The sequence below is a fragment of the Cornus florida genome, unplaced genomic scaffold, assembly GCF_030987335.1.
Source record: "Cornus florida cultivar Cherokee Brave unplaced genomic scaffold, ASM3098733v1 CherokeeBrave_3.0.0_Hap2_Chr09, whole genome shotgun sequence".
Lineage (NCBI taxonomy): Eukaryota > Viridiplantae > Streptophyta > Magnoliopsida > Cornales > Cornaceae > Cornus > Cornus florida.
This window is the reverse complement of record NW_026775579.1, coordinates 2,959,350-2,987,033: the sequence shown is the minus strand read 5'-3', so window position 1 is coordinate 2,987,033 and position 27,684 is coordinate 2,959,350. Positions and strand designations below refer to the sequence as shown.

Below are 27,684 nucleotides of genomic sequence, written 5' to 3'. Positions count from 1 at the left end.
TTTCATAAATGGGGTGTTTTCATTTCAAAGATGAGAATTCAGTACGGGAGAAAAGTAGAGGCATTCCTCCATATTGACATAATACAGAAAGAACTAAATAGAAAAACACCATTTCCAATAAACATGAAAGGAAATGATGAAGAGAAAAATAGTTAGCCTAGGACTATGTAGACAAGTCATTGAGAGATAGGAGAGCTAATATATCTAAAACTTCCAAAATAACAGACCTAGCTACATCCAAGAAACTATGCTTGCAGCCTTGAAGTAATTTGTTGTTCCTCTCTTTCCATATAGCCCTGAATGAAGGAGCTATAATCATGGAGAAAGTCTTAGAAGTGTTAGCTTTCTGTTCACACCAGGTAAGGAAGCCAATAAATTCTTCACATACAAATTATTATCTTTTCTTACCCCCACCAAAAAAGTAAAAAAAAAAAAAAAAATAGAGATCTCCTAAGAAATGCACATTTGACTTTGTTTTATTAGTAGCCTCATTTAATTAATGTTTTATAAATGAAACTGATTAGTAACTGGAACAACATTGCTCCACATGTTGAATGGTTCAATCATCTCCCAACTGTAGAGTTGTTAAATCAAGAAGGATAATTTTTTTTTTTAAAAATATAATATGTTGGAGAATATTATTATAGAAACCCTTAATTTACTCCTTGACAGAATATTGGTGTGAGAATATCATATAGAATATGGGATTCACTGGAGTAATATATGGGATTGATTTTAAGAATCCTCCATTAACGTATTTTCCATATTTATCACGTGTATCCTTTCACCTATAAATATAGGTGATCATTGTATACAAAAATCAAGAGAGAATATAGTGAAAGAGATGTAGCCCAATGGGCTTTATGTGTCGTGTTCTTCATGTTTAACTTCAACTTTTATATTTTTTAACATGGTATCAGAGCAGGTTTATCATACCCTACTTTATACTTTACTCGTCTTGGATCTACGAATCAACTTGTCTCGGATCTTAGGATCAACTCGTCAAGGATCTCAGCATCAACTGATATTGGATCTTTGGATCAACTTGTCTCAGATCAACTGATTTTGGATCTTCAGATCAACTCATCTTAGATCTCTGGATCTGCTCGTCTCATACTCAACAATTTCGTATTTGGTTTTAAGAAAATCTCCATGCTTCGACTTGGGTGAGGGGGAGAATATTATTATAGAAACCCTTAATATACTCCTTGATATAATATTGCTGTGAGAATATTATATAGAATGTGGGATTGATTTTAAGAATCCTCCATCAATGTATTTTCCATATTTACCACTTGTATCATTTCACCCATAAATATAAGTGATCATTGTAGACAAAGATCAAGAGAGAATATAATGAAAGAGATGTAGCCCTATGGGCTTTGTGTGTTGTGTTCTTCATGTTTAATTTCTCTCTTCAACTTTTAAGCTTTTGGAGTAGATGGTTATTAAAATGGTATTAGAGTCAAAGGTCTCGATTTTATCGTCACCCTAATTAAAAAATTAAGCTTTTGGAGTAGATGGTTGTTAACATAATAATATTAAAGTTTCTCAAGAATCATCATTAACTTTTCAATTACCCAATGAGAATGCTGTACCATATTGTTGTTACACATGATATCTTGGAAAACTTGAAATGTTACGTAACTATTGTAATCATTATAAATGTCCACAACATAAGTGCAACTATATACCCATTGCTTCTACATCAAGTAAGTAACAATTTTGAGTTAATAGAATATTACTTTGAAGAAATTATCATTTCTATATGTATCGAGTAAGAAGCACTTGATATCCGTATTTTGCTTTATTTTTCATGCTTCAGGTGTTTTAAAAAATTACCAGATATCCACACAAGCTTTTTGTTGTAAAGTATAGTATGAGCTGTCACACGTGTACAGTTAGATTACATTGTATTCTAGGGTTTACTAGAGTTTTCTGTATAATGTAGCCGCCTTCACCAACCCCTCATTACCATATATAACATTACTATGTATAGGGTTTATTTGCTCTCCACTCTCCTACTCTTGTAGCTTCTCTTATATAAACCTATTGTATTACTGTATTATATACTCAATAATATGGATGTTTTCATATACTCTCTCTCTTTCTCTCTCTCTCTTAACATGGTATCAGAGCGGAAATCGATCTCTCTTTATTATTTATTTATTTTTACAGTCTTATTCAGATCTCCTGTTCCAAACTATTCCATAACCAAGCCATAATCTGAGCATCTTCTTTCTCCCAAGCCTCAATAATCTTTTCATCGGTAATGGGTTTGGTTGATCGAAGATGATATAAAGCCCATAAGAAAACCTCTATGACAACAATCGAAGGTAGTTTGAGCCTCTCAGTTTGGTGTTGGTGAATGACCCAAGAAGATGAGAGTCCTTGATATCCATTGGGGGGCTACCAAACAAGAGAGAGATAGGAGCGAGAGGGAACCGAGATGGGAGAACCAAGATCAAGCCGAGATGAACCCAAGAGAAATTGTCAAGGAGAGATCCGAGAGAGGTTGCCGAGACGAGAACCGAGATTACTGAGGAAAGATTGCTGAGAAAAGATTGCTGAGAGAAAGCTGAACGTGTCATTCTTAGAATCTGCCAAAGAAATCTGTGAAAATCTGAGGGACATGTATTCGTCAGACACGAATATTTCTCGTATTTATCAATTGTACCAGGACAGATTTAATTTCCAGTATGGAGATCGTTTTGTTGAAGATTATTGCTTAGAACTGAAGGGTATGTGGGAAGATTTGAATCTTTACCAACCATTGAGTGCAGACATAAAACAATATAAACGGCATAGGAGTTTTGGGTGGCGAAATTTTTATCTGGAGACTAGACTTAAACCTAAACTCCCTACGATCAGTTCACAAATTTTGTTTGGCAAGGAAATACCCACAGTGAGTGAAACTTTTGCTCGAGTTCGAAGAGCATCTATTCATGCCCCTGTGATTCAGAAGGAAAACCACTCTACGACATGATACTTCCCATGGAGGTTGACGGGGGCAGAGGTCCTTCCAACCTAGGCTATGGTACTCATGATGGTAGAGGGGGTCGCAGCTGGAAGAAGTGTACCCATTGTGGCCGAAACAATCACTCTGTTCACATCTACTTCTGCTGGGCGCTTCATGGCAGCTTGGGCTAATCAGGCTTCGGTACAGGGGGAGACTACTCCTACTCTTGTGAAAGAACAACTGGTTCTCTCCAAAACCTAGGCTCTGTTTTTCAATCCTTTTATGCTGAAATTCAAAAATCAGTTTGATGCTAAATTACTTGTTCTTAGAAGTGACAATGCCTTGAATATAAAGTTAATATTTTTCAAACGTTTTTTGAGTTGAGGGGCATTATCCATCAAACATCGTGTGTTGTTGAGAGGTCGCGCTAGGGACTTAATTGGATTGAGGTTGATTGGTCTTTGTCGGAGGCAGTATGAGGTGGAGTTCCATTTTTACACAGAAAAAGAGGCAACTAAAGATATGAGGCAAGCGAAGCGTATAAAGCAATCTTCAGTCTCAAAATTGAGGGGCACCATCCATCAAACATCTTGTGTTGATACCCCTCAACAAAGTGGAATTGTTGAACGAAGACCATTCCTACCTATCGCTCATGCCTTAACTATTCAAATGCATGCTCCAAAACATTTTTGGGCAGATGCGGTTTTGGTTGCTGCTTATCTTTTAAACAGCATGCCTTTTAGGGTCTTTTAAGGAAAATCACCCTTCCAAGTGATGTTTCCAAATGATGTTTTTTGGATTTTGCTGAGAACTTATCGTTGTAATGACGCTTTTTGCGTATTTTGTTTGCTTTGTTAAGGGTTCGCTCCCCTCTGAGCTTTTTTGTTAATATATTTTTACTTATAAAAAAAAAAAAAAAAAAAAAAAAAGAGGTCCCCTTTTTCTATTCCTCCTAAGGTGTTTGGGTGTGTCGCTAAAGACGAGACAAACTTGATTCTTGTGCCCACAAATGCATTTTCTTAGGTTATTCTCGCACTCAAAAGGGATATAAATCTTATAGTCAACTCTTCGTAAACAATTTGTGTGTGCAGATGTAACTTTCTTTGAGGATGCTCCTTATTATTCCCAGGAAGACAGTCGTTTTGAGAACTCCGTTCTTTAAGAGTCTGTTCTTCCAACTCCAATTTTTGATTCTGACTTCCCACCGGCTCTTTGTGTCTATACTTGTCGCCGAAAACGAGTAGTTAATCATGTTCATACGATTGAAATAGTAAACCCAGCCTTGCCACTTCCACGAGTCGCTTCAATGCCTGGAGATTCTTCCATCTCTCCGGACTATGATCTTGATCATCCTATTGCTCTTCGGAAAGGTAAAAGGTCTTTGTATTGCTGGGATCGTCGCTAATCAACCAATGCTCGGTGTGATAAAATGTGGCCAAGTTTAAATTTGTAAAATGCCACTACCACTACTAACTACTAATGTAGCAAGAGTGAGTAGGGATCGTCCCAAGGGACAAGCAAGGTATTTCGGAATCAATGTTGGATTAGTAGGTCGAATGATCAAAAGAGGGTTTTGTTGGTTGAGTTATACTACAATTTAAGCTAAAGTAATGCAATGTAAAACAACTAAACAAATGAGGTGTAGAGAATGAGAGAGGGTTCTTGGGACATAGAGTTCACCACTAAGCCTTGCCTTTCTAGACAATATTCGCCTGCAAAGTACCCAAAGTGGATAAAACTTTCTCTTCAAATGCGGGACTTCTTGAGTTACCTTGAGAATATGATGATTGGTTTAGAAAATGAGAGTTGGAAAATTGGTTTCTATTTTACGCTTGGTAAGATGAATGATAACCTTGGGAACCTTGGCTTTGCATAGGGGGTGGAACATACTTGCTTTGGAAACCACTTTGGGGAGGGTTTGAGCCTTCCCCTTGGCTTTTCCAAGAGAAATTTGGATGGTTCCTCCACCCGGGATTATAGTGAGTGCCATAGGGATTATTCCCTTGGTTAACAAAAGCGGCATTTACTTGCTCATGGTGTTCACTATGCGCATGTCCATGAGGACAATTGGAAGTAGAATGCAAAACACAAGAACAAATCATGCATGATTCATTGGAAGGATGATGAGCATGATTAGGGGAGGAAGACACTTGATGGGCCGAGTTTTGGTTGATAAAAAATTGATCAAACCTTTGGGATAGAGACTTTACTTCGGCGACTATATCATTAGAATTATCAAATTGATATAAGCCTATATTCTTCCTTCCACCTACATTTTTACTATTTTTAGATGATAAAGATTGGTGCATTGAGTTTTCACTCATGCTCTCCTATAAGCGCCACACATCATCTTCATGCTTATCAAGATAAGAGCCACCCATATAAGCATCAACCATACTCTTATGGTTGTTCGACAAGCTTTCAAAGAAGTATTGAACTAATTGCCATTTAGGGATGTCATGATGATGACATTTCCTAAGCAAATCGTTTAGTCGTTCCCATGCCTCATGAAACATTTCCCCATCCCCTTGTGAGAATTTACGAATTGAAGTTCTCATTGCATTGGTCTTAGACATCGGATAGTACTTCTTCAAGAACTCTTGTTGCATCTTTGCCCAAGTAGTTATAGAAAAAAGTCTCAAATTGTTAAACCAATATTTTGCTTTATCCTTTAGGGTGAAAGGGAAGAGTTTTAACCTCAAAACTTCTTCCGGCATGTCCGTGTATTTTACGGTGGAACACACTTCAAGAAATTCATCCAAATGCTTATAAGGTTTTTCATTAGGTAGCCCATGGTAATTAGGAAGCATTTGAATTGTTTGTGGTTTAATCTCATAATGGTGTGCTCTAAATGGAGGGAGCTGAATGCATGTTGGTGTGTTATACTCATTGGGCACATAATGGTCTCTTAAAGCAAGGGGAGGATTCACAATCGGTGGCTCTACATAAGCCCCATGATTTGCTTGAACAACGGGAGGTGGAGGCGGTGGTACAAAAAATGGCCTTGGCATTCCCATTGGAACTTGGCCTTGTTGTTGTGGAATGAAAGGTCTAGGCATGCCTAATGATACTTAAATATTATCTTGTTGTTGATGCACATTAGGGTGAAGGATGCCTTGTTGGTCGATGTGACCAAGGTCTTCAACATGGTCCTCATTATGATCATCCATTGATGAAATGGAGTCACTTGAATTACCCCTTCCCTTTGGATTACGAACAACCGATTCAAGATTAAAATTCAATGGGGCAAGAGTAGGTTTCAAAGACCTACGACCATGCATGCACAATACAAATTAAAACAAACAACAAGTCAACAAATAGCAAGTAGCAAACACTCCTCCTCCGCAACAAGTTAATCAACAACAAACCTCCACATACATTGGTCCCATTCTCCCATGCTTTCAACAAATGCAAGAAATAAATTGCCTCCACGCGGGCCGACAATTTAACTAATGAAAATAAGAATTGCCACCACGTGGGCTGACGACTTAACTAAACAAAGGGAGTTATAATAGCTCACAAAAGGTCCTTAAGCAACTTAAAAATATTTTTAGCTTTTTGCCTTTCTTTGCTTTGCAAATTTTTTTTACTTTTGCTTTTTATGCTTTGCTTAGCTTAGCTTGTTTCTTTGCTTTGAAGTTCCTTTGCTTTGCTTTCCTTGGCTCCATGTACCAAGTCAATCAAGAACAAACATAATAAGTAAACAAAGTAAAATAAAGTAAAAACAAGATCAAAACAGTGCTAATTCCTAATTAATTCCAAATACGGCGTTGCTCATCCCCGACAATGGCGCCAAAACTTGCTGGGATCGGCGCTAATCAACCAATGCTCGGTGTGATAAAATGTGTCCAAGTTTAAATTTGTAAAATGCCACTACCATTACTAACTACTAATGTAGCAAGAGTGAGTAGGGATCGTCCCAAGGGACAAGCAAGGTATTTCGGAATCAATGTTGGATTAGTAGGTTGAATGATCAAAAGAGGGTTTTGTTGGTTGAGTTATACTACAATTTAAGCTAAAGTAATGCAATGTAAAGCAACTAAACAAATGAGGTGTAGAGAATGAGAGAGGGTTCTTGGGACATAGAGTTCACCACTAAGCCTTGCCTTCCTAGACATTTAATATTTGATAAATTAGGGGGATTATATGTTATAAAAGAAATGTGTGCCATTAATTGAAATATTAAACTTGGATCGCCAAGTGAGCGTACATTGTCTAATCAATCTAGTGAATAGCACAGCATATCAAATTAAGCCATTAATCCTTCCATAAGCCCACAATTAATGCACACTCAAGAATTTAGAGAAATATACTACTTGTACTTATAAGCATGGATCATCAAACAACAAGAATGGATTGTCCACCTATCTAGGAAATTAAAGCAATTACACTACAACTATGCTAATGACATGAAAATTAAACTAATTAAACTAAGGAGGTGGCACAATCCATTAAGAAATAAGTATGAACCATCAAATAAACCACAAGAGTAATTCATTAAGCACCATGCCTTGACCAATACTAGATCCATTATTTTAATACACATAGACATGCATCAAATGTAAAGAATTAAGTGTAAAGCACATGACCATTCATTCTAACATACATAGACATATGAATAGAATTAAAAGATCAATTGGAAGTATTAAACTACATAAATCATGTAGAAACAAGATTTATACAAATATGAGGTCAAAACAAGAATTACAACACAAATCCCCACTAATTACAAAGCATCAAAGTCTAGGAGGTATGCTTAGGGCTATCTCTAGCCCCAAGAGAATAGTCTAGCCACTCATGGTTGTTGTCATCCAACCCTCAAAGGCTTTCTTCATGGTTGAATTCATCCTCCTCCCTTGGTGTTCTTGGTAGAAACCCTAGAAGAGTGGAAGAACTTTTCCAAAACGTATTTTCTCTCTCTAATCTCTAGCCAATTCTCTCTCTAACTAACCAACCTCTTTACTAAAAATAGCCAAATTCCTTATATAGGTAGCTCAAATGTCACACCCAATGGTCAGATCTCATGCACTAGGACCTCCAAATGATTGCACCATGAACACACCTTCAATTCGGCTTGAAATATGTTTTGCACGCATTTTGAGGCAGTTTGATCGATCACACCGTTGCTCTGATCGATCGAAGTATGGCGGCGCAATAATTTGGACAAGGACAAAGGCTGATATATTTTTTTGGGAAAATGACAAAAGTGGTCATGAGGATAAGATTAAAAGGTTCGATCGATCGAATGAAAGGTTGGATCGATCGAATAGGAAATTTTCATGAGGATAAGGACAAGGGTTTGATCCATCATGGCAGGGTTAGAACGATCGTAATGCGATCGAACTTAGAACGATCGTAATGCGATCGAACATAGCTTGGTTCGATCGATCGAAGAGGGATTTTTCATCACTTTGCTTCCACTTTGCTCCTTTCTTTCACTAGACTTTAGATTGCTTCTTCTAATGCTCTAATTTAGCTGATTTGACTTGTTTTAGGGATAAGTGCATGAAAGGAGAATAACATGAAATTAGACTAAAACGGGGAAATAAGATAGAATAAGGTCTTAGAACATTCAAGATTAAGGGGTTTAAATGCGCACTTTTTAGTGCTTATCATGTACCAATCAACCTATCTCCAATTTTATATCATATAATAAATTGTCCTCCTCCTTCCAAACTTTTTTCTTTGTCGTTATCCTCTATTGCTCTTTCGAAGTGCTGCAGGGAGGCACTTTCTCATCCAGGGTGGAGGAACGCTATGAAAGAAGAAATAAATGCTTTAAAATTGAATCATACTTAGGACCTTGTTCCTAAGCCTGCTGATACTCAGGTTATTGGTTGTCGTTAGTTTTTCGCCCTTAAATAGAAGCCCAATGGTACTGTTGTCCGTCTCAAAGTTTGCCTTGTTGCTAAAGGCTACACTCTGACTTATGGCCTTGATTATACTGAGATGTTCTCTCCTGTTGGCAATCTAAATTCTGTTCGTGTGATAATCTCTCTTGTTGCGAATCTAGACTGGCCACTTCATGAAGTGATGACCTTACTGTTGTTAGGGGCTTATTTGTTATTACTTATATAATGTTGGGGCTAATGTGTAATTGCTGAAACTTGTTATTATAAATAGAATGTGGTGGAAGGATGAAAGTATTCTTTCATTCTTTCTCTCTTTTCCCATCTCTCTCTCTCTCTCTCTCTCTCTTTTCTTCCTCTTTCTTCTCTTTTTTCTTTTTCTTCCTCTTATACTTTACTCTTGATTTGATTATCTCTTAAAGTTAACATGGTATCAGAGCATGGTTTGTAAAACTTTAGGTGTGTAGTTGAAACCCCAGGGCAAGTTTGTGTAAACCCTAATGGGTGTGAAGGGTTTTGAAGAGATTCCAAGATGGGATTTGTTTGCAAGGAAGTAGTATTATATTTTTTTGGACATGTTTTTGAACTATTGCAGTCTCAATTGGTGTTTTTTTTTCGTGTTCGCGTGGTTTTGCAATATCGGCTTTTTTTTCGTCGTTTGTGATTATGGTATGGTCTACTTTGTTGCTTTCTAGGGTATGTGTGGTGACTGTGTGATCGTTTTTTTATGCATCTCAATAGACTATAATCTTTCCAGTTGAAGTTTGTGTGTTAGAGAGGTGGTTCTCTACGTATTTTGTTACTGCTTTTGTTTATGAGGATTGTATACCCAGAAACTGTTTGATAAAATGCCTGGTTCAGAGGTGACTTCAAAAGAAGTTATGCACTAGTTATGACGTGGTTGTTACAGTCAATGTAGCCACAGGTCAGCAAAGGGTTTCTGTTTGTGAAAACAACTAAAGAGCTATGGACGGCTGTGGAAGAGACGTATTCCTCGGTTGGTAATTTTGCAAAACTGTATGAACTCCAACAACAGATTTCAAGATTCAAGCAGGAAAACCAAACTCTTGTTACATATTACCACACTTTACGTGGTAAATGGGAAGAGTTAGATCACTACCAAGACTACACACTTGTGTGTACAACTGATGTTAAAGTAATTCGTGCTATGGTTGAAAGGAATCGAATCTATGAGTTCTTAGGTGGTCTGCATTTGAGATATGAGCATGCCAGGGTACAAATGTTACGCAGGTATCCAACCCCTACTTTTGTTAGATATGTGTTTTCGTATATCTATGCTGAGGAGAGTAGAATGAATGCTATGTTTGCACCTGTATACACTAAGCCTGAGCTAGAAGTACCATTGACTGAAAGGTTTGCTTTTGACACACAACAATGGAATAAGCCCAATCCTCCAAAAGGAGGAAATTAGGATGACAAGAGCAAGTTGAGGTGTGATCACTATGGGTGTATGCGCTACACTAGGAAAACATGCTAGAATTTACACGGTCATCCTACTCCAGCTCATGTGAATGCTAGGCAAAGGCCTAGTCCATTTAGGGGGTTATTTACGGCACATACTGCACAGCGTGAGACTGCTTCTACCGGTCATGCCTCCTCAGGGCCACCGAGTTCTTTGTCCGGGGCTGAACTTGATACTTTTCGACATTTACTAGCTCAAAATGCCTCCATTTCCACCTTTAACTTCGCTCAGAGAGGCACCTCTCATTCGACACATCAGGTTTCCACATTATCTGGTGGGCCACCCTAGATCACTGATTCAGGAGCCACTGATCACATGACTGGTATGACATCTGATTTTTTTTTTCGTACAGATTATGTTCTGGTAATGATAAGGTTAGAGTGGCTGATGGCACCTTCACCTCCATTGCGGGGAAGGGCACCGTTCTTGCCTCTCCTTAATCTTACCTTATCTTCTGTTCTTTATATCCCAAAGTCTACCATTAACTTCCTTTCTGTCAGTCACATTACAAAAGGCTTGAATTGTAGTGTAACCCTTTTTCCATCTTACTATGTGTTTCAGGACTTGGATACGGGGAAGATGATTGGAAGTGGATGTGAGGACAATGGCTTGTATTTGTTGAATGCGAGGCCAACTTCTTATTATGTTGCAAATCAATCTAGTGTTAGGAATAGTAATGTCAATAAAGATACGTTAATGCGATGGCAAAATAGACTAGGTCATTTACCTCTTCCTGTTTTGACACGTGCTTCCTCAATTTGCTTTTGTTGAATCTTCTGAGTTCAATTGCTAAACATGCGTTCTTGCTAAACAATGTCGTTTATCTTATCCTACTAGTATTAATAAAAGTACAACTCCTTTGCAGCTTGTTCATTCTAATGTGTGGGGGTCCTGAATATACTACTTCGCATAGTTGTTAAAGGCTCAAGGCGCACAAAAGCGCAAATGCCTCCTGGAGCCTGAGGCGCAAGGCGCAAGGTGAAGCATGCGCCCGATTGAAGCAAGGCGCACGTTGAAAAAAAAAAAAACAATACCCACCTAATAAAGAATTAAAGATGCAATAGTATATATATAAAGATGCAAAAGTCAACTAAATGAATTACTTAAGTTCAATATTCAACATAAAGATGTCAAAGCCAACTAAATCAAGTACTTAAATTCAACAGTGAATAATAAAAAAAGTGTATTTGATAATGTATTTTAAATCCATGCTTCAGTGCATTTTATAATGTATTTTAAATATCACGAAAATCATGTATCACTTTAAATTTTGTAAGATTTTAAATCACAGTAACTTCACATTCTAAATCACAGTAACTTCACTAATGCAAATTTCACCATTTGCACCATCGTATAAAATTTAGCTCTTTAAAATTTTCAGTATTCATCCTCTATTGAATAATAGAAAATCTATTGATCATGTTATGAAACCCAAAAAAAAAAAAAAAGACTTTAATATGCTGCAAGTTTCAAGGGAAAAGTTCACTGATAAACTCAACAAATAAAATAAAAAAAATAAAAAAATAAAATAAAAGTTCACAAAAAAAAATAAAAATAGCAACTGTTATTTTAATATTAAAATAAAATAGCACAAGATCAAGATAAAAAATAGCAACAATGCAACAACTATGCTCCAGAGTCTCCAGACTCGAGAAAAAAAAATAAAATAAAAATAAATAAAAAATAAAAAGAAGAAGAAAAGAAAAAAAAAAATCTTCCAAACTTGACTCGGCCGAGAGAAGAAAAGAAGAAGAAGAAGAAAAGAAGAAGAATAGAGGAAAAAAAAAAACTGATCCGGCTTCCGAGATCCGAGAAGAGAAGGAGCCTAGGAGGAGAGAAGAAGAAGAGAAGGAGGAGGAGAGAAGAAGAAGAGAAGAAGAAGAAGAGAAGTTGGAAAACTTACCGGCAGAGTCGCCGACACAGATCCGGCAAATCCAACGCAGATCCGGCTTCCGAGACCAAGTCGTCCTCGTCGCTGACTGCCTCTGTCTTCTTTGTTTACTTTTTTGTTCTCTTTTTTGTTTTTTCTTATGTTGTAACTTGTAACTATCATGTTTTAACTAATAAAATAATAATATAATAAAAACAATAACAATATAACAAATAAACAAAGAATAAACAAACAAAATAATACAAAACCAATTAGGCGCGCCTTTAGAGAGCCTTTCGCCTAGCGCCTTTGAAGTAAAGGCGCACGCCTTCATTAACCCAAGCGCCTTAAGTCAATAGAGGCGATGTGATGGCGCCTGGAGGCGCCTTGCGCCTTAGGCGCGCGCCTCCGGCGCCTTTGACAACTATGCTACTTCGTTAATTGGTTTTCGTTACTTTATTGTGTTTGTTGATGACTTTAGTTGATATACTTGGCCTTATCTTATGAAAACCAAAGATGAAGTTCATTCCGTTTTTAAAACCTTTCATAAGATGATATGTACTATGTTTGGTTGTTCCTTCAAAATCATTCGATCTGATAATGGAGGAGAGTTTATGTAGGAGTGGTCTTGCCTCCTTTTTTGCTGATAATTGGATTGTCCATCAAACCTCATGTGTCGATACACCATAACAGAACGGTGTAGCTAAAAGAAAACAGTGTCATATTATGGAGGTGACCCGTTCTCTTTTAATTGGGATGGGACCTAAAAATTATTTGGCTGATGCAAGCTTAACAACTACATACCTTATCAATCGCATACCTTCTAATGTTCTTGGCTATCAATCCCCCTTCTTTGTCTCACACCATCACATTGCCTTGTTTACTGTCCGTCCGAAAGTGTTTGGTTGTGTTTGTTATGTTCACATTCATCATCGCAAGGACAAAATGGACCCTAAGGCAATCTAATGCATCTTTCTTGGATACTTAACCACTCAGAAAGGGTATCAGTGTTATAACTTTAACACTCGTCGTCGCTTTGTCTCCATGGATGTTACATTCTTTGAGCCTGTTCCTTTTTTTTTTTTTTTTTTCCACCACTAGAGATTCTCTACAGGGGGAGACTACTATACAGGTAAAGAATTCGTCGTCCATTTAGAAGGAATGCCCCCTTCCTTAGCCTGTTCCTATTGAGGGGGAGCTTCCCATTATGGGGGAGCTTCTTATTGAGGTGCTTATGTTTAGTCCTCCTAACACTAATGATTTGTAGCAGGAAAGCAACCAATTGTCTACACTAGGAGGCAAAACAAGTTATTGACTCACCCCAGGACCAAGAATTCTCTCTCGATCCTGGTAATTCTTTAGTTGACATTGATACTCCTGATTCTTTTCCCAATAGTATTCCTGTTGATCTTGATTTCCTTATTGCCTATCGTAATGGTGTTCGTAGTTGTACAAAACATCCCATATCTCAGTTTGTATCCTATGATGCCTTATCTCCAACATGTGCTTTCACTTCGTGTTTCTCCTCTGAATCTGTTCCTTATAGTGTTTCAGATGCTCTTCGTCAAACTCCACGGAAGGTAGCCATGCTTGAAGAGATGAAAGCCCTTAAGAAGAATGGTACTTGGGATATTGTTCCATTACCTAGGGATAAGAAACCAGTATGCTGCAAATGGGTCTACACAATAAACTATCATGCAGACGGAACAATGGAGAGAGATATAAAGCCCTGTTAGTTGCTAAGGGCTTTACTCAGACCTATTGGATTGATTATCTGGAAACATTTGCTCTAGTTACCAAGATGAACTCTATACGTGTTCTTCTTTCTTTAGCAACTAATTTGAATTGGCCTTTACATCAGCTGGATGTAAAGAGTACTTTCCTTTATGGTAACACGGAGGAAGAGATGTATATGACTATGCCACCAGGGTTTAAGCTTGCCAATGGTCAGAATTTACTGTGCAAGCTAAATAAAGCCTTGTATGGGTTAAACCAGTTGCCATGTGCTTGGTTTGAGAGGTTCTGTACTGCTGTGAAAAGAGTAGGGTACACACAGAGTCAGACAAATCATACTCTCTTCATCAAGAAGCACCAGGGCTGCACCATTGCCCTTATTGTATATGTTAATGATATTGTTATCACATCCGGAAGAGATTCGTCGAATGAAGTCATTCTTGGGGACAGAGTTTGAGGTTAAAGACCTCGGATCATTGAGATACTTTCTTAGCATCTAGTTGTGCAGATCAAAGAAAGGGGTGTTCATGTCTCAACAGAAGTGTGTGTTAGATTTGTTGGCTGAAAAAGGTAGGCTTGGAGCTAGACCTATTGATATTCCCATTGAGCATAACCATAGGCCTAATGATGTAGATGGAGACCCATTAGATGATGTGGGAAGATTTCAGCGATTGTTTGGGAGATTGATTTACCTATTTCTCACTCACCCGGATATTGCCTACGCTGTTAGTGTGATTAGTCAGTTAATGCATGCTTCATGTACACCTCACCTTGAGGTAGCTCATCATGTTCTTCGCTACCTCAAGGGTTCACCTAAAGGGATATTGTTTGGCTGTCATGGCCACTTGCGTGTTGAAGCCTATATTGATGCTGATTGGGAGGGTTTGTGACAGATCGACGATCTACTTTAGGATATTGCACATTTGTTGGAGGTAATATTGTTTCATGGCGAAGCAATAAACAGTCTGTAGTAGCTAGATCTAGTGCAAATGAGTTTAGATCCATGGCACATGGAGTTTGTGAGTTGTTATGGCTACGAACGATGTTGGGTGAGTTGGGTTATCCTGTTTAAGAGTCAAATGAAGTTGTATTGTGACAACAAATCTACTATCAGCATTGCCCACAATCCAGTTAAACCCAGTTAAACATGACATGACAAAGCACTTTGAAGTCGATCGACACTTCATCAAGAAAAGGCTTCGTCTTGGGCTCATTTGTACGCCATTTGCCAACACACATGACCAGGTTGCTAATGTTTTGACTAAGGGTGTGGGCAAGACTTGCTTGCAAAATATTGTTATTACTTATATAATATTGAGGCTTATGTGTAATTGCTGGAACTTGTTATAATAAATAGAATGTGGTGGACAGATGAAAGTATTCTTTCTCTCTTTCCTCAATTTGTGAACCACCTTCTTATTCATTGCCCTATGGTGAGGGACATTCTGGTTATGTTCTTGGTTGCCTTTGGTGTGGCTTGGGTGTTCCCTGAGTCCACGGTTGATTTGTTTGAGGCTTGGAAAGGGTGTATAGTGGAGAGCCGAATCAGAGATGCTTAGAGAGCCACTCCCCTCTGTCTTTGGTGGGGCTTGTGGCGTGAGAGAAATAGGAGATCCTTTGAGGGGGAAGAGTCCCCTATTTGGTCTCTCAAATACAATATTTTGTCGTCTTTATTCATTTGGGTTAATGGGCGAAATTGTATATCCTTGGATAGTCTTTTGGATTTTGTTGATAGTTTGAAGATGCAATGTCACTTGTAGCGGCTTTTTGTTCTCTTGGGAGCGCTTCCCTTTTGAGTGCCTTTAATAACTTTTACTTATCAAAAAAAAGAATTCTCTTTTTCCCCATCTCTCCCTCATTTTCTCTGATGCTCTTTCTTTTTTTTTTTTTTTTCTTCTTATACTTTACTCTTGATTTAATTCTCCCTTAAAGGCAACAACTCAGAAAATCTATATGGCTCAACCACCTGGGTTTAAGTCCAAGGGGGAGTGTGTGTGTCATCTCAAGAAGTCTATCTATGGCCTCAAATAGTCGCCTCGTGTATGGTTTGATTAGTTCAGTAAAGCAGTGGTAGCTCATGGTATGACTAGAAGTTAGCTCATCACTCTCTCTTTTATAAGAAAACGAAACGTGGTATTGTGATTCTTGTGGTGTATGTAGATGATATCGTTTGCACCGGCAGTGACAGAGATGGAATACAAGTTTTAATCCATCACTTGAGTTCTAGCTTCCTTACTAAGGATTTGGGCAAACTTTGGTTTTTTTTAGGAATTGAGGTGGCTCGGTCGAAGCAAGGCATTAGTCTCTCTCGGTGGAACTATACTTTTGATCTCTTACAGGATATTGGATATCTTAGTTTGAAACCTGTAGCTACACCCATGGAGACTAATGTAAAACTAAAGGTTGATGATGGTTACCCACTCGATGTTCCTGAGATGTATCGGGGACTTGTAGGTAAACTTATTTACCTCACAATCACTCGTCCGAACAATCTCCTATGTAGTCGGTGTTGTGAGCCAGTTTATGACGAGTCCTCAGGTACCGCACATGGAGGCAGTTGTACGCATCTTGCTTAAGGGTGCCCTAGGACGTGATTTGCTTTATCAATCTTCTGGACATCTTCAGATTAAGGGATACACAGATGCAGATTGGTTCGGTTCTCCTTCTGATTGACGGTCCACCATGGTTTATTGCACCTTCATAGGGGAAATCTAAGTACTTGGAGGAGCAAGAAATAGTCCGTTGTGGCTCATTCCAGTGCTGAAGCAGAGTTGATGCTTACTCGATTGAAGACTCTTTTATAGGGAATTCAGTCCAGTACCCAATTCATCTCCATTGTGACAATCAGACAGCTATTCATATTGTTAGCAATCCAGTCTACTGTGAGAGGACTAAACACATTGAAGTAGATTGCCATTTCATTCGATCTATAGTTGACTCGAATGAGATTCTTACACCTTTTGTTCCTTCTGGCAGACAGTTGGCAGATATCTACACTGAGGCGCTTCCCAAGAACTCTATTGATTCCATATGTCACAAGCTGAGAGTTATTGACATCTACTCTCCAGCTTGAGGGGGAGTGTTGTACAGTATAGTATGAGCTGTCACACGTGTACAATTAGATTACATTGTATAATAGGATTTACTAATGTTTTCTGTATTCTGTAGCCGCCTTCACCTACCCCTCACTACCATAAATAACATTACCATGTATAGGGTTTACTTGTTCTCCACTCACTCACTTGTAGCTTATCCTATATAAATCCCATTGTATTATTGTATTATATACTCAATAATATATACGTTTTCATGTATTCTCCCTTTCTTTCAACACTTTTATTTTGGGATTTATAGTTTGATTGGTAACAGTTGCAACTATGTGAGTCAATGTTGATTTCTTGAGTTTGATCATGTTGCGTCCTCTCAGCAAAGAGCTGTTTTGGAATACCAAATTTCAAATTTCTATTACAAATTTGAGTTGTGGGCCTGTAATAGCAACAAGGTTTTTTTTTTTTAGGATAAAAAAATTAGGAATCTAACGAATCTAGTCAATTCTGGAAAATTGAAACAATTCTATTTATGCAAAAATCAGATTAAAATAATGACACAGGGCATTTTTGTGATCGTGCTAACTCATTTATTGAATGCTAAAAAACCCTTTCCCATCCCCTTTACCTCCGTTTCATTGATTTTGCAATCCACTACTACCAATTCGTTAGCACTTACCTCACTTCCTTTAGCTTATTTGTTTCTATTTGATTTTGGTAACTGTATTATGCCATCTTACATTGATTATTAGATAGAAAATGTTTGTTAAGCGAACTACAGTTGAATTTCTCTTAGTGGCAAGTGATGCAAATTTTCAGGTATAGCTTAGTTGAATGTAAAAGGCTCTTGTAAGCCACCAATTCTCATTAGCCATACTCCTAATTTATATTACACACTGAATATTACATAAGTGGAAAGTAAATCAAATCACTGATCCTATGCCTTTAAGAGGCAGATGATGAAAATAATATCATATAAAATCAAATTAAGATCAGATCAAATCCAATCCCTAAAGATACTCCCCATGCAGATCAAATCCCTATATTTTCTCCCAATAAGCTTATTGGAGTATGATGATACATATAATACTCTGAACAACAAGGAATTAGGAGAGAATTGTTTTCGTGAAATGGTATTTCATTGATACTGAGAATGATATACACGTACACTACTTATAGGCTATATAAGGCATTAAAAAAGGAACATAATAACTATAAAACTAATTTTCCTAATTTACAGAGTTGACTAGGCCTATATTTAAACATAAAATACAGCTAGGCAATCCCTAGAGATCATCAATAAATCTCAGCCGAATATTCTCCTTTCCAACGCTCCCCCTCAAGCTGGTTTGAAGCTATCTTCCACAGCCAGCTTGCCTGTCAGTTTCTCAAATTGTTTCTTGGACAGACCCTTTGTAAGAACGTCTACAATCTGTTCATCAGTTGGTATATAGGTCATACAAATCTGCCCGTTCTTTATTTTCTCCTTGATGAAGTGCTTGTCTACCTCAACATGCTTGGTTTTGTCATGAAGAACAGGATTATGTGCTATTGAGATTGCTGCTTTGTTATCACAGTATGCCTTTATCGGAGAGGCACTTGAGACCTTCAGTTCGTCTAAGATTCTCTTAACCCACAACACCTCACAAATTCCGTGGGCAACTGATATAAATTCAGCTTCAACACTGCTTCTTGCCACCACATTTTGCTTTTTACTATGCCAAGTAATAAGGTTTCCTCCAACAAAAGTACAGTAGGCAGGGGTCGACCTTCTATCGGTTATACTCCCAGCACAGTTTGCATCTGTATATACTTTAATTTGTAGGTGACCGTGCTTTTCAAACAGTAGGCCCTTCCCTGGTGATCCCTTTAAGTACCTTAGGATTTTGTACACAGCCTCAAAGTGTTCTGGACCTGGTGAGTGCATAAATTGACTTACCATGCTCACTGCAAAAGCTACATCTGGGCGAGTATGCGACAAATAAATCAGTTTACCAACTAGCCTTTGAAATTGTTTTGCGTTCTTCACATCTTCGGGTTTAGCAGATTGGAGCTTCAAATTAGGTTCAATTGGTGTCTATGCTACCTTGCTACCGAGTAGACTTATCTCTCCAAGAAGATCCATCACATATTTTCGTTGAGACACAACGATGCCCTTTTTAGACCTGGCAAACTCCATTCCAAGAAAATACTTTAAGGCTCCCAAGTCCTTGATCTCAAAGTCATCAGCAAGAACTCTCTTGTGTCTTTTGAGCTCAACATGATCATCACCTGTTAATATTGTATCATCAACATAAACAATCAAAATAGCAATCTTTCCTTCTTTTGAGTGCTTATAGAACATAGTGTGATTTGCCTGACTTTGTGTATATCCGTGGCCCTTTACAACTTTCCCAAATTGCTCAAACTGGGAGATTGTTTGAGACCATACAGGGATTTTCTTAGTCTACACACTTTCCCTTCACCAAGTTGTTCTTCAAACCCCGGTGGTAGGCTAATAAAGACTTCCTCTTCCAAATCCCCGTTTAAGAATGCGTTTTTTACATCTAGCTGGTGTAATGGCCAGTCAAGACTAATTGCTAAGGATAGTAAGACACGGATTGAATTAATCTTTGCGACTGGAGCAAAAGTCTCCTGGTAATCAATTCCGTGTGTCTATGTAAATCCTTTTGCCACTAAACATGCCTTGTACCTTTCTATACTTCCTCTACACTTAACTGTAAACACCCATTTGCATCCTACCATTTTCTTCTCCTTGGGTAAGTTAACTATATCGCAAGTCCTATTCTTTTTCAGAGCAATCATCTCTTCCAAAACTGCCAGTTTCCAATCCGGATTATCTAAAGCTTCCTGAATGGTTCTTGGGATAAACAGGTGGGAGATTTTTGAGGTAAAAGCTTTATGAGACTTAGAAAGCCTATGGCAAGACACATATTTAGCAATAAGATGTTCTGTATAGGTTCGGACTCACTTTCTAAGTGCTATAGGTACATTAAGATCCAAAGCAGTAGGAGTGGAATTTGACAAAAAAGGATTAGAGTTACCTGGAGTAGTAGATGGACCATCACTCAGAGACAGTGGTTGGTCGTGTGCTAGAGTTGTAGTCAAGTCTTTATTTTTTTGATGAGTACTCCTTCTAGTGTAAACACGAAGCACTGAGTTTTGATTATTAGAGGTGGAAGGATCAAGAACAGGTACGGGAAAGAAGGTATTAGGTAGAGAAACAACTAAGGTATTAGGCAGAGGAACAGCTGTTTCCCAAAATTGAGCTTCATTATTCACTATCTCCCCCTGAAGACAGTTTTGTCCAAAGTAAGGCTGACTTTCCACAAACGATACATCCATACTCACAAAAATGTTTTTTGTTTTAGGATTATAACACTTGTATCCCCTTTTGTTTGGCGCATAACCGATAAACACACATTTTTCTGCCCTAGGATCAAGTTTGGATTGAAGCCTACTAGGTATGTGAACAAACACAGTGCACCCAAAAATTTTCAAGGGTAAGTTAGAGAAAATTCGGCATTCAGGGAAGAAGATTTTGAAACACTCTAAAGGTGTAATATATTTAAAAATACGAGTAGGCATTCTATTTATTAAAGAAGATGCTGTCAAAATAGCGTCTCCCCATAGATATTTTGGTATATGCATTGAGAACATTATGGCACGTGCAACTTCAAGTAAATGTATGTTTTTTCTCTCGGCAATACAATTTTGTTGAGGAGTATCACTACAAGTAGATTGATGTTGAATCCTCTTTTCCTTTAAAAAATTTCCCAAAAATTGATTGAAATACTCAGTTCCATTATCAGAATGAAGTATTCTTATTTTTGTTTGAAATTGGTTTTCAACCATATGCTAAAAATTTTTGAACAAATTTTCAACTTCAGATTTATCATTCATCAAATATAACCAACATAGCCGAGTGTGATCATCTATGAAAGTTACAAACCATTTTTTTCCAGAAGATGTGGTAATTTTTGAAGGACCCCAAACGTCGCTATGAATTAAGTAAAATGGTTTTGAGGCACAATATGGTTTTGAATTGTACGTAGTACGATGGCTCTTTGATAAATGACAACTTTCACATTGAAAAGATGAACAATCCACATTTTTAAATAGAACAGGAAATAGATAATTCAAATAAGAAAAACTAGGATGTCCTAGTCTAGTATGCCAAATCATTATTTGTTCACGGACAGAGAGAGAACTAATTCTAGTACCAAAGCCTTGAACTTGTTTATTACGGAGGAAGTTGTCATCAAAATAGTAAAGACCGTCCACCATTCTAGCACTGCCAATCATCATCCCAGTGCTCAGGTCCTGAAAATCACAGTGAGAGTCAAAAAAGGTAACATGACAATTAGAATCTTTAGAGAGTTGACTCACAGGTAAGAGATTACAGGCAAGATTAGGGACATGAAGGACAGATTTTAGGGTGATTTTTTCAGAAATTTTGATAGAGCCTTTTCCTGCAATAGATGAAATTTTCCATCTGCAATTCTAACTTTTTTTTATTACTAGAACAAGGCGAATAAGAATGAAATACACGAGAGAGATTTGTCATGTGATCAGAAGCACCCGAATCAATGATCCAAGGTGTAGGACTAGAATGACAAGAGAAAGCACTAGAGTTGCTACCTGTTTGGGCCAGAGAAACATAAGGAATACGAGACTCTGGATTGGATTTCAGCAGCTTCAGAAGATGATCCCATCTGCTCTTTACTGAAGGGACCAGCATCAGCCTCATTTGCACGAGCAGATCGGTCTCCAGGCTTGCTGCTCTTCTAGTTGGCAGGTTTGCCATGAATCTTCTAGCATGTCTCACGTGTATGGCGGGGTTTGTTGCAGAAATCACACCATATCTGAGGCTTGTCCTCAGCTCTGCGCTGGCTATTGGAAGTTCTGCTCGCATTTGCATCAGCAATGACTAGGGCAGAATTTTCAATCGATGCCCTAGCCCCCTTTTTCCGAGCATAACACTACGGCGGCTTTCCTCCCTTTGAACTTCAGCAAATGCCTCTCCAAGTGAAGAAAGAGGACCACGATTTTCAGTAGGCTTAGAAGAGACTTCAGATGAGACTTAAGACATCGTGAGAAGTTGGGGTTTCAATTTGAGAGGAAAAAGAAAAAAAAAATGTGGAGTTTACCAAGGAATAAGTCCTGGTAATTTTTTTCGGAATGCAGAAAAGAGTCAGAAATAAAGTTCCTGCTCTGATACCATCTGAACAACAAGGAATTAGGAGAGAATTGTTTTAGTGAAATGGTATTTCATTGATACTGAGAATGATATATACGTACACTACCTATAAGGCTATACAAGGCATTAAAAAAGGAACATAATAACTATACAACTAATTTTCCTTATTTACAGAGTTGACTAGGCCTATATTTAAATATAAAATACAGCTAGGCAGTCCCTAGAGATCAGCAATAAATCTCAGCCGAATATTCTCCTTTCCAACAAATACGTTTCTTAGAGATTTTGGAGTTTTGTAATTGACAGCATTATTCTTGTTTTGCATGTTTTGAGAGATTCTTTTAGCACATGACATGTTAAAAGAATGGTAGAATCTTACTCTACTGATCTGATATTTTATTTCTTGCATTGAGATATTTTTGGTTGCTCTGCTGATCTGATCTGGTACTTTACTGAGCAGGCAAGGCCCTGTGCTCAAACCTAACCATCACCCTGATAATTGAAACTGAAAACACGTGTTGGACCAAAAAGAAGGCCACATTTGAGGGGGCCTGTTGAAGGATTTAGATAATAAAGTCACACCTTCTCTAACAGCTTAAGCTTTTAGAGTAGATGGTGGTTAACTATTTGTATTCTTATTAACTGGGTTTTTGTTAAGAATCTCTGCTGATTAAGTTTTTGAAGTGAGATTATTCTGGTCTATGTATCAAGTCTGCCGTAGGTATGACTCGAGAGCACATTATTGTGGAAGTCTAGTTATAGGGTAAACATTAGTTAGAAATCATAAACATAGGTTATTTTTGACTCTCCCATTGCCGGTACCAAGTTTCGGATGTGAAAAGATGTGGGTTGGTGTCACGACCCGATTTTCACCATATGGTGTTGACCCAAAGGTTTTGATAGGGCAATCTAGTAATTTTGATGATTACAAACCATTAATAGTGTTTAGGCACTAGTATTTACATTGAGTGTTGTACTTGATTTGTCATATTTCCAAGATTGACCTCAATGAAGCAAAGAAGATCAAAGTCACATTCTAAGCATTCCATTACACATGAAGACATCAACGGTGAAGCGCTGGACATGGAAATGACTTGAAGATCCAAAAAGTCAAAGCATGGAGCATTTAAGTTGACTTGGTTTTGAAAGGCCAAGAATTCAACTCAAAGATCAAGGAAGAATCCCTAAAGCTCAATGATCAACGCCAAAGATTGAAGAAAGGGGTAGATAGGTTGGTGAGTGCATATGATTCATTTGTCAGAGTATTTATGAAATTTTTTCAAATCTCATCTCTTTAGGATCATGCATAAATCATTCATTTATCCATCTTTGATCCTTAAACAACCTAGAAGTAGGTCATGAACATTATTGTTTCATTCACAATTGACCTAAATGAAGTACAAGGCCAAAGACACCTTAAAGGTAGTCTAAATTCACAATTAGGTACTTTCGGTCGACTGGTGAAACTTCCAGCAGAGCGGACTGGTATTGGACCTAAATTGAGGCAGTAAGCATGCTAAGCCAAACAGACGTATCTGCCGGCCGAAACTTGTATTAGCCGACCGAAACCTGCTGGGTTTGAATTCTAACGGCTAGTTTAGCATTTAATGCTTCTCCAACTAGCTTTAACAGCCATATTCTGCAGATTTTCTCTATATATACGGTTGTGCATTTATGGAGAAAATACACTTGAGAAACATTTATGAGCATTCAATACAATCTTTGACTCTTTCTCTCTTTTCATCAACAAACTTGAGCTTCAACTTGATTTCATATCTACCTAGTCTTATGAGCATTTGATTTGTGTATCAATCTGATTTGTATATCAATGTTTTGGGAGATCTTCTTGTATACATATTCTTCCCACAAACTGTTCTAAAGGGTTGGTGTGAGCCAAAGGAAGCCTAAGAGAAGGAAGCAAGTTTGCTTCATTGTAAAGGTTTGCTCTCCATCCGAAAGGAGAAGCCGTATTGGATTTGGGAAAGTCTCAAGAGGGATCTTGAGCCGAGGAGTAGGAGTTCCGAACCTCGCTAAATCGGCGTGTTATAGTTTGCAAATTTTCTTCCCTTATCTCATACTTTATTGTGCTTACATTGCTTACATTGTTATATTCATAATTCATCTTGCACAATTTATAGAGATATTTGCTTAGACTTGCATAATCTTTTAATCTGAAAAATTACCATTGTTTGCCATAGACTCTCTATTCAACCCCCCTCCCTCTCCTCTCCTCTAGAGTCATTTATTGGGTAACATATGGTACCAAACTTTTCAACACAATCCTTGAGACAAAAGCAAAAGAGAACTTCCTTTGAGCTTAACAATTCACCCTCACTACCTCCAGCATACATAAACAAACTGGGAGTGAACCAAGCAAAAACTGTAATGGTGTTTACAAGCCAAATCATACAGATATGGATCCACCAAGAAACACTATACATGCTAGTTCAATAAACGATCAACAATTGACATAAAATCTCCATTACATATACATCATCAATAAAGCTTATACAACTAGCAGTCATCGATACTTAAATTCAAAATCAGGATATCTCCACAATAATTCATCCACAAGAACTGTCCGAATAAGTGAGGTTGCTGTATATATATTTTCTTTAGTAGGAACTACAATATTACAAAATGTGTTGTGTCCTGGAATAAGTTAGGTTGCTGTATGATGTCCAATATGGCAAATTTTGTGACATGGATAGTTTTGGAGTAAAACTAGTGGGAGAGTGGTTTTATTTTTGGGTAATACATTGACTTATCAGGACACTTCTGTGCATATTAAGTAATGTATTTTTATTTTGTCTGGGTACCAGTACCACTACTTCAAAGCATTTTTGGTTTTTGTTCCTAATATTTGTACAAGTAATTGCCTTTTCAGAACCATAGATGCTATGATTATTTTGGTTACTGATTTTCTGGATGCAGTTCATAGGAAATGTGCACGGGGATGAACCTGTAGGTCGTGAGCTTCTGTTGCGTCTGGCAAATTGGTTGTGTGATAATTATATGAAGGATCCATTGGTAATGTTCTTTGCTTTCCTTTTACACATTTTTTTATCAACTTTTCTTGTTACCCAGGACGAGAAATTGGAAGGAAGGTAGGAAGGATGGAAAAGGTATCTTTATGCAAAGGAAGAGGCTTTTACCTCTTTTTGTTGGTTACACAGGAAGGAATAGAGAAAGGAGGAAAGGAATATCACGTGATTTTGTTATTATAACCTCACATATTAAAGAAATGATTATTTGGGGAAAAAATGTTAAAAAAATAGAGGGGTATCTCTTTTTCCTCCCATATTTGGGAGGAAAGAATATGGTGGCTTGGAGGGAAGACCTACCTCTTCTCTTCCTTTCAGTTCTCCTTTCCCACCTCTACCAAATCCTGTAATTGCTATCCTTCTCCTTCCTTTCCCTTCCCTTTTCCTGCCTTCCACCGTTCAGCTTTAGCATTGTCCTAGTTTTCTGGGAAATTCACTTTTGAAAGTTCACACTGTTTTCAATTGCTAATGAATTGTGTAATTAAATAAGACGCCTATTTTGTAGCTTGCTCCTTTTTGGTATTTCTCCTTTTTCTTTTAGTCAAAGTTATGTGGGAAAGGGGATGGGTCTTTTTGGTAGTTCCTTAGTACCATGGGGCTTATGTAGTAAATTCTAGTTGTCTTGTTTATTTGCAATACCATCCATTCTTCTCCCAAATTCAGCCTACTTAAGTACTAATTCATGCATCATGAGATGTACCTTTCAAAGGTACATTTGTGCATCAGGAGACCATTTAATTCCTTAGCATGATTTATATATATATATATATTAAAAATATTTCCTTCATGGCTTCATGTATGATCTACTCTTGACATGCATGATTATATTTTAAACCACTTGCAATTTTTTTTTTTCTAATTGACTTTACTTCCAGTATACATTTGTCTATTTATCTACCCTTCTTTTCTCTCAGAATGGTCGATAACAGTGGCACTTTGTAACGTAGTAATACAGTATGTTTCACTTAAAATATGTAATCATAATGAACTGGGCATTGGTGACCACAGGCAACACTGATTATAGATAATGTTCATCTTCATATACTTCCGTCAATGAATCCTGATGGGTTTTCACTAAGGAGGCGTGGTAATGCAAACAACAATGACCTAAACCGTGATTTTCCAGACCAGGTATTTTTCATTTGCTGTGTTTGATTCTCCTTTATGTGAAAGTACATAGAACCACAAACTTTTGGACCTGCTTGAATGTTGAATGAAATCAAATATCGAATGGGTCTGGGAAAGGACATGAGACTTCTTCCCAAGACAAGAAACTACTAGATTCTGGTACTGATGAAAAGTCTGTAGGATTCATTGAGCATATCACATCTGGCAGAAGAATAAACGGGTTGCTCCTCCTAATTATTCTTTGGTTGGATAAATTGGAATTCACATTTTAAATTGAGGAATACATTGATATATTCCATAATATTATTCAATAATGCAGGATATGAGAAATATGCAGATGAACATAAAAAAAATAACCTACCTAATGATGACTAAAGTATAAAAAATGATGTAGTCCACATTGCCATATTTTAGTCCAGTTACCATCATAATCTTTGATTTACATGCAAGTGTCAATTTTAAATATAAACACAAGCTTTTAAAATTCAGAGCTTGTTTCAGGGTTCCTAAAATTTCGCTGAATTATTTTACTTCCCCTTTGTGAATTGGTAGTCAAATCCTGCTGTGGCATATGCTGACACCGCAGAAGAATAGTTTCAAAATGATGATGCATTGTACATTCCAAAAATCAATGTAGCAGAATTTATAAACAGGAAGCTCAAGGCACACTCAGTACTCTGCTTTCTGATATACTAATTTTTGACATAATAATTTTTTGTTTGCTGTAATTAGAAGCATTTAATTAGAAATCAAGATAATCATCCAATCCATAAATGAACTATGGGAAGATAAGTTTCCCAAACTCCTTGTTAAACCTACAATTGATATACCACCATAGTGGTATCTCCTCTACCTCCAAAGTGGAATTTGAGGGTTCAAGTCCCCATAGGGGCAAATGGGGGTGTGGTTTTCTTGTCAAGGAAAAAATAATCTATAATTGATATGCTCCAGTACTAATTGTTAAATCTACAATCGATAGGCTCTGATACCAATTGATATAAATAATTTGGGATTGGAACTTGAGGCTTTGATACTAGTGTTAGTGCAAGGCTCAAAACAGATATAGAGGGGGTTGAATAGATCTTGAGGCTTTGATACTCTTTTATTTTATTTTATTTTATTTTTTAAATAAAAAATTATCACAGTTATATTTTAAATATAGCTGATAGGTCAATAGGAATTTTATGTTGCCAAATTTCGTAAATCAAAACTCAGGCCTGTACTTTTGTTTTCATTTCTAGCTTAGTTTAAAAATTGGACAAAAGTTAGCTTATTTGTTTTTGATAAGTAAAATGTATTAGAAAGCGTTCAAATTGGGAACACGTCCCACGAGCTATATAGAGGCCGAAGCTAGAGACAAGGTCCTAAGG

General features: G+C 37.4%; 1 protein-coding gene and 1 non-coding gene across 5 annotated transcripts in view; both read left to right on the top strand.

Annotated features, from left to right (window-relative positions):
- The window catches only part of LOC132273456 (carboxypeptidase SOL1), a 115,004-nt gene that overhangs the window by 1,735 nt on the left and 85,585 nt on the right, over positions 1-27,684 (top strand). For all 4 annotated transcript variants that reach the window (XM_059774416.1, XM_059774414.1, XM_059774418.1 and 1 more), the window contains 2 exons: positions 25,077-25,172; positions 26,195-26,317. In XM_059774416.1, coding sequence (XP_059630399.1) covers positions 25,077-25,172; positions 26,195-26,317 — 219 coding nt within the window. The remainder of the gene's footprint in view (positions 1-25,076; positions 25,173-26,194; positions 26,318-27,684) is intronic.
- LOC132275712 (small nucleolar RNA R71) lies at positions 5,414-5,520 on the top strand. Its single transcript, XR_009470715.1, has one exon. It is a non-coding gene; the product is annotated as a small nucleolar RNA R71 (small nucleolar RNA).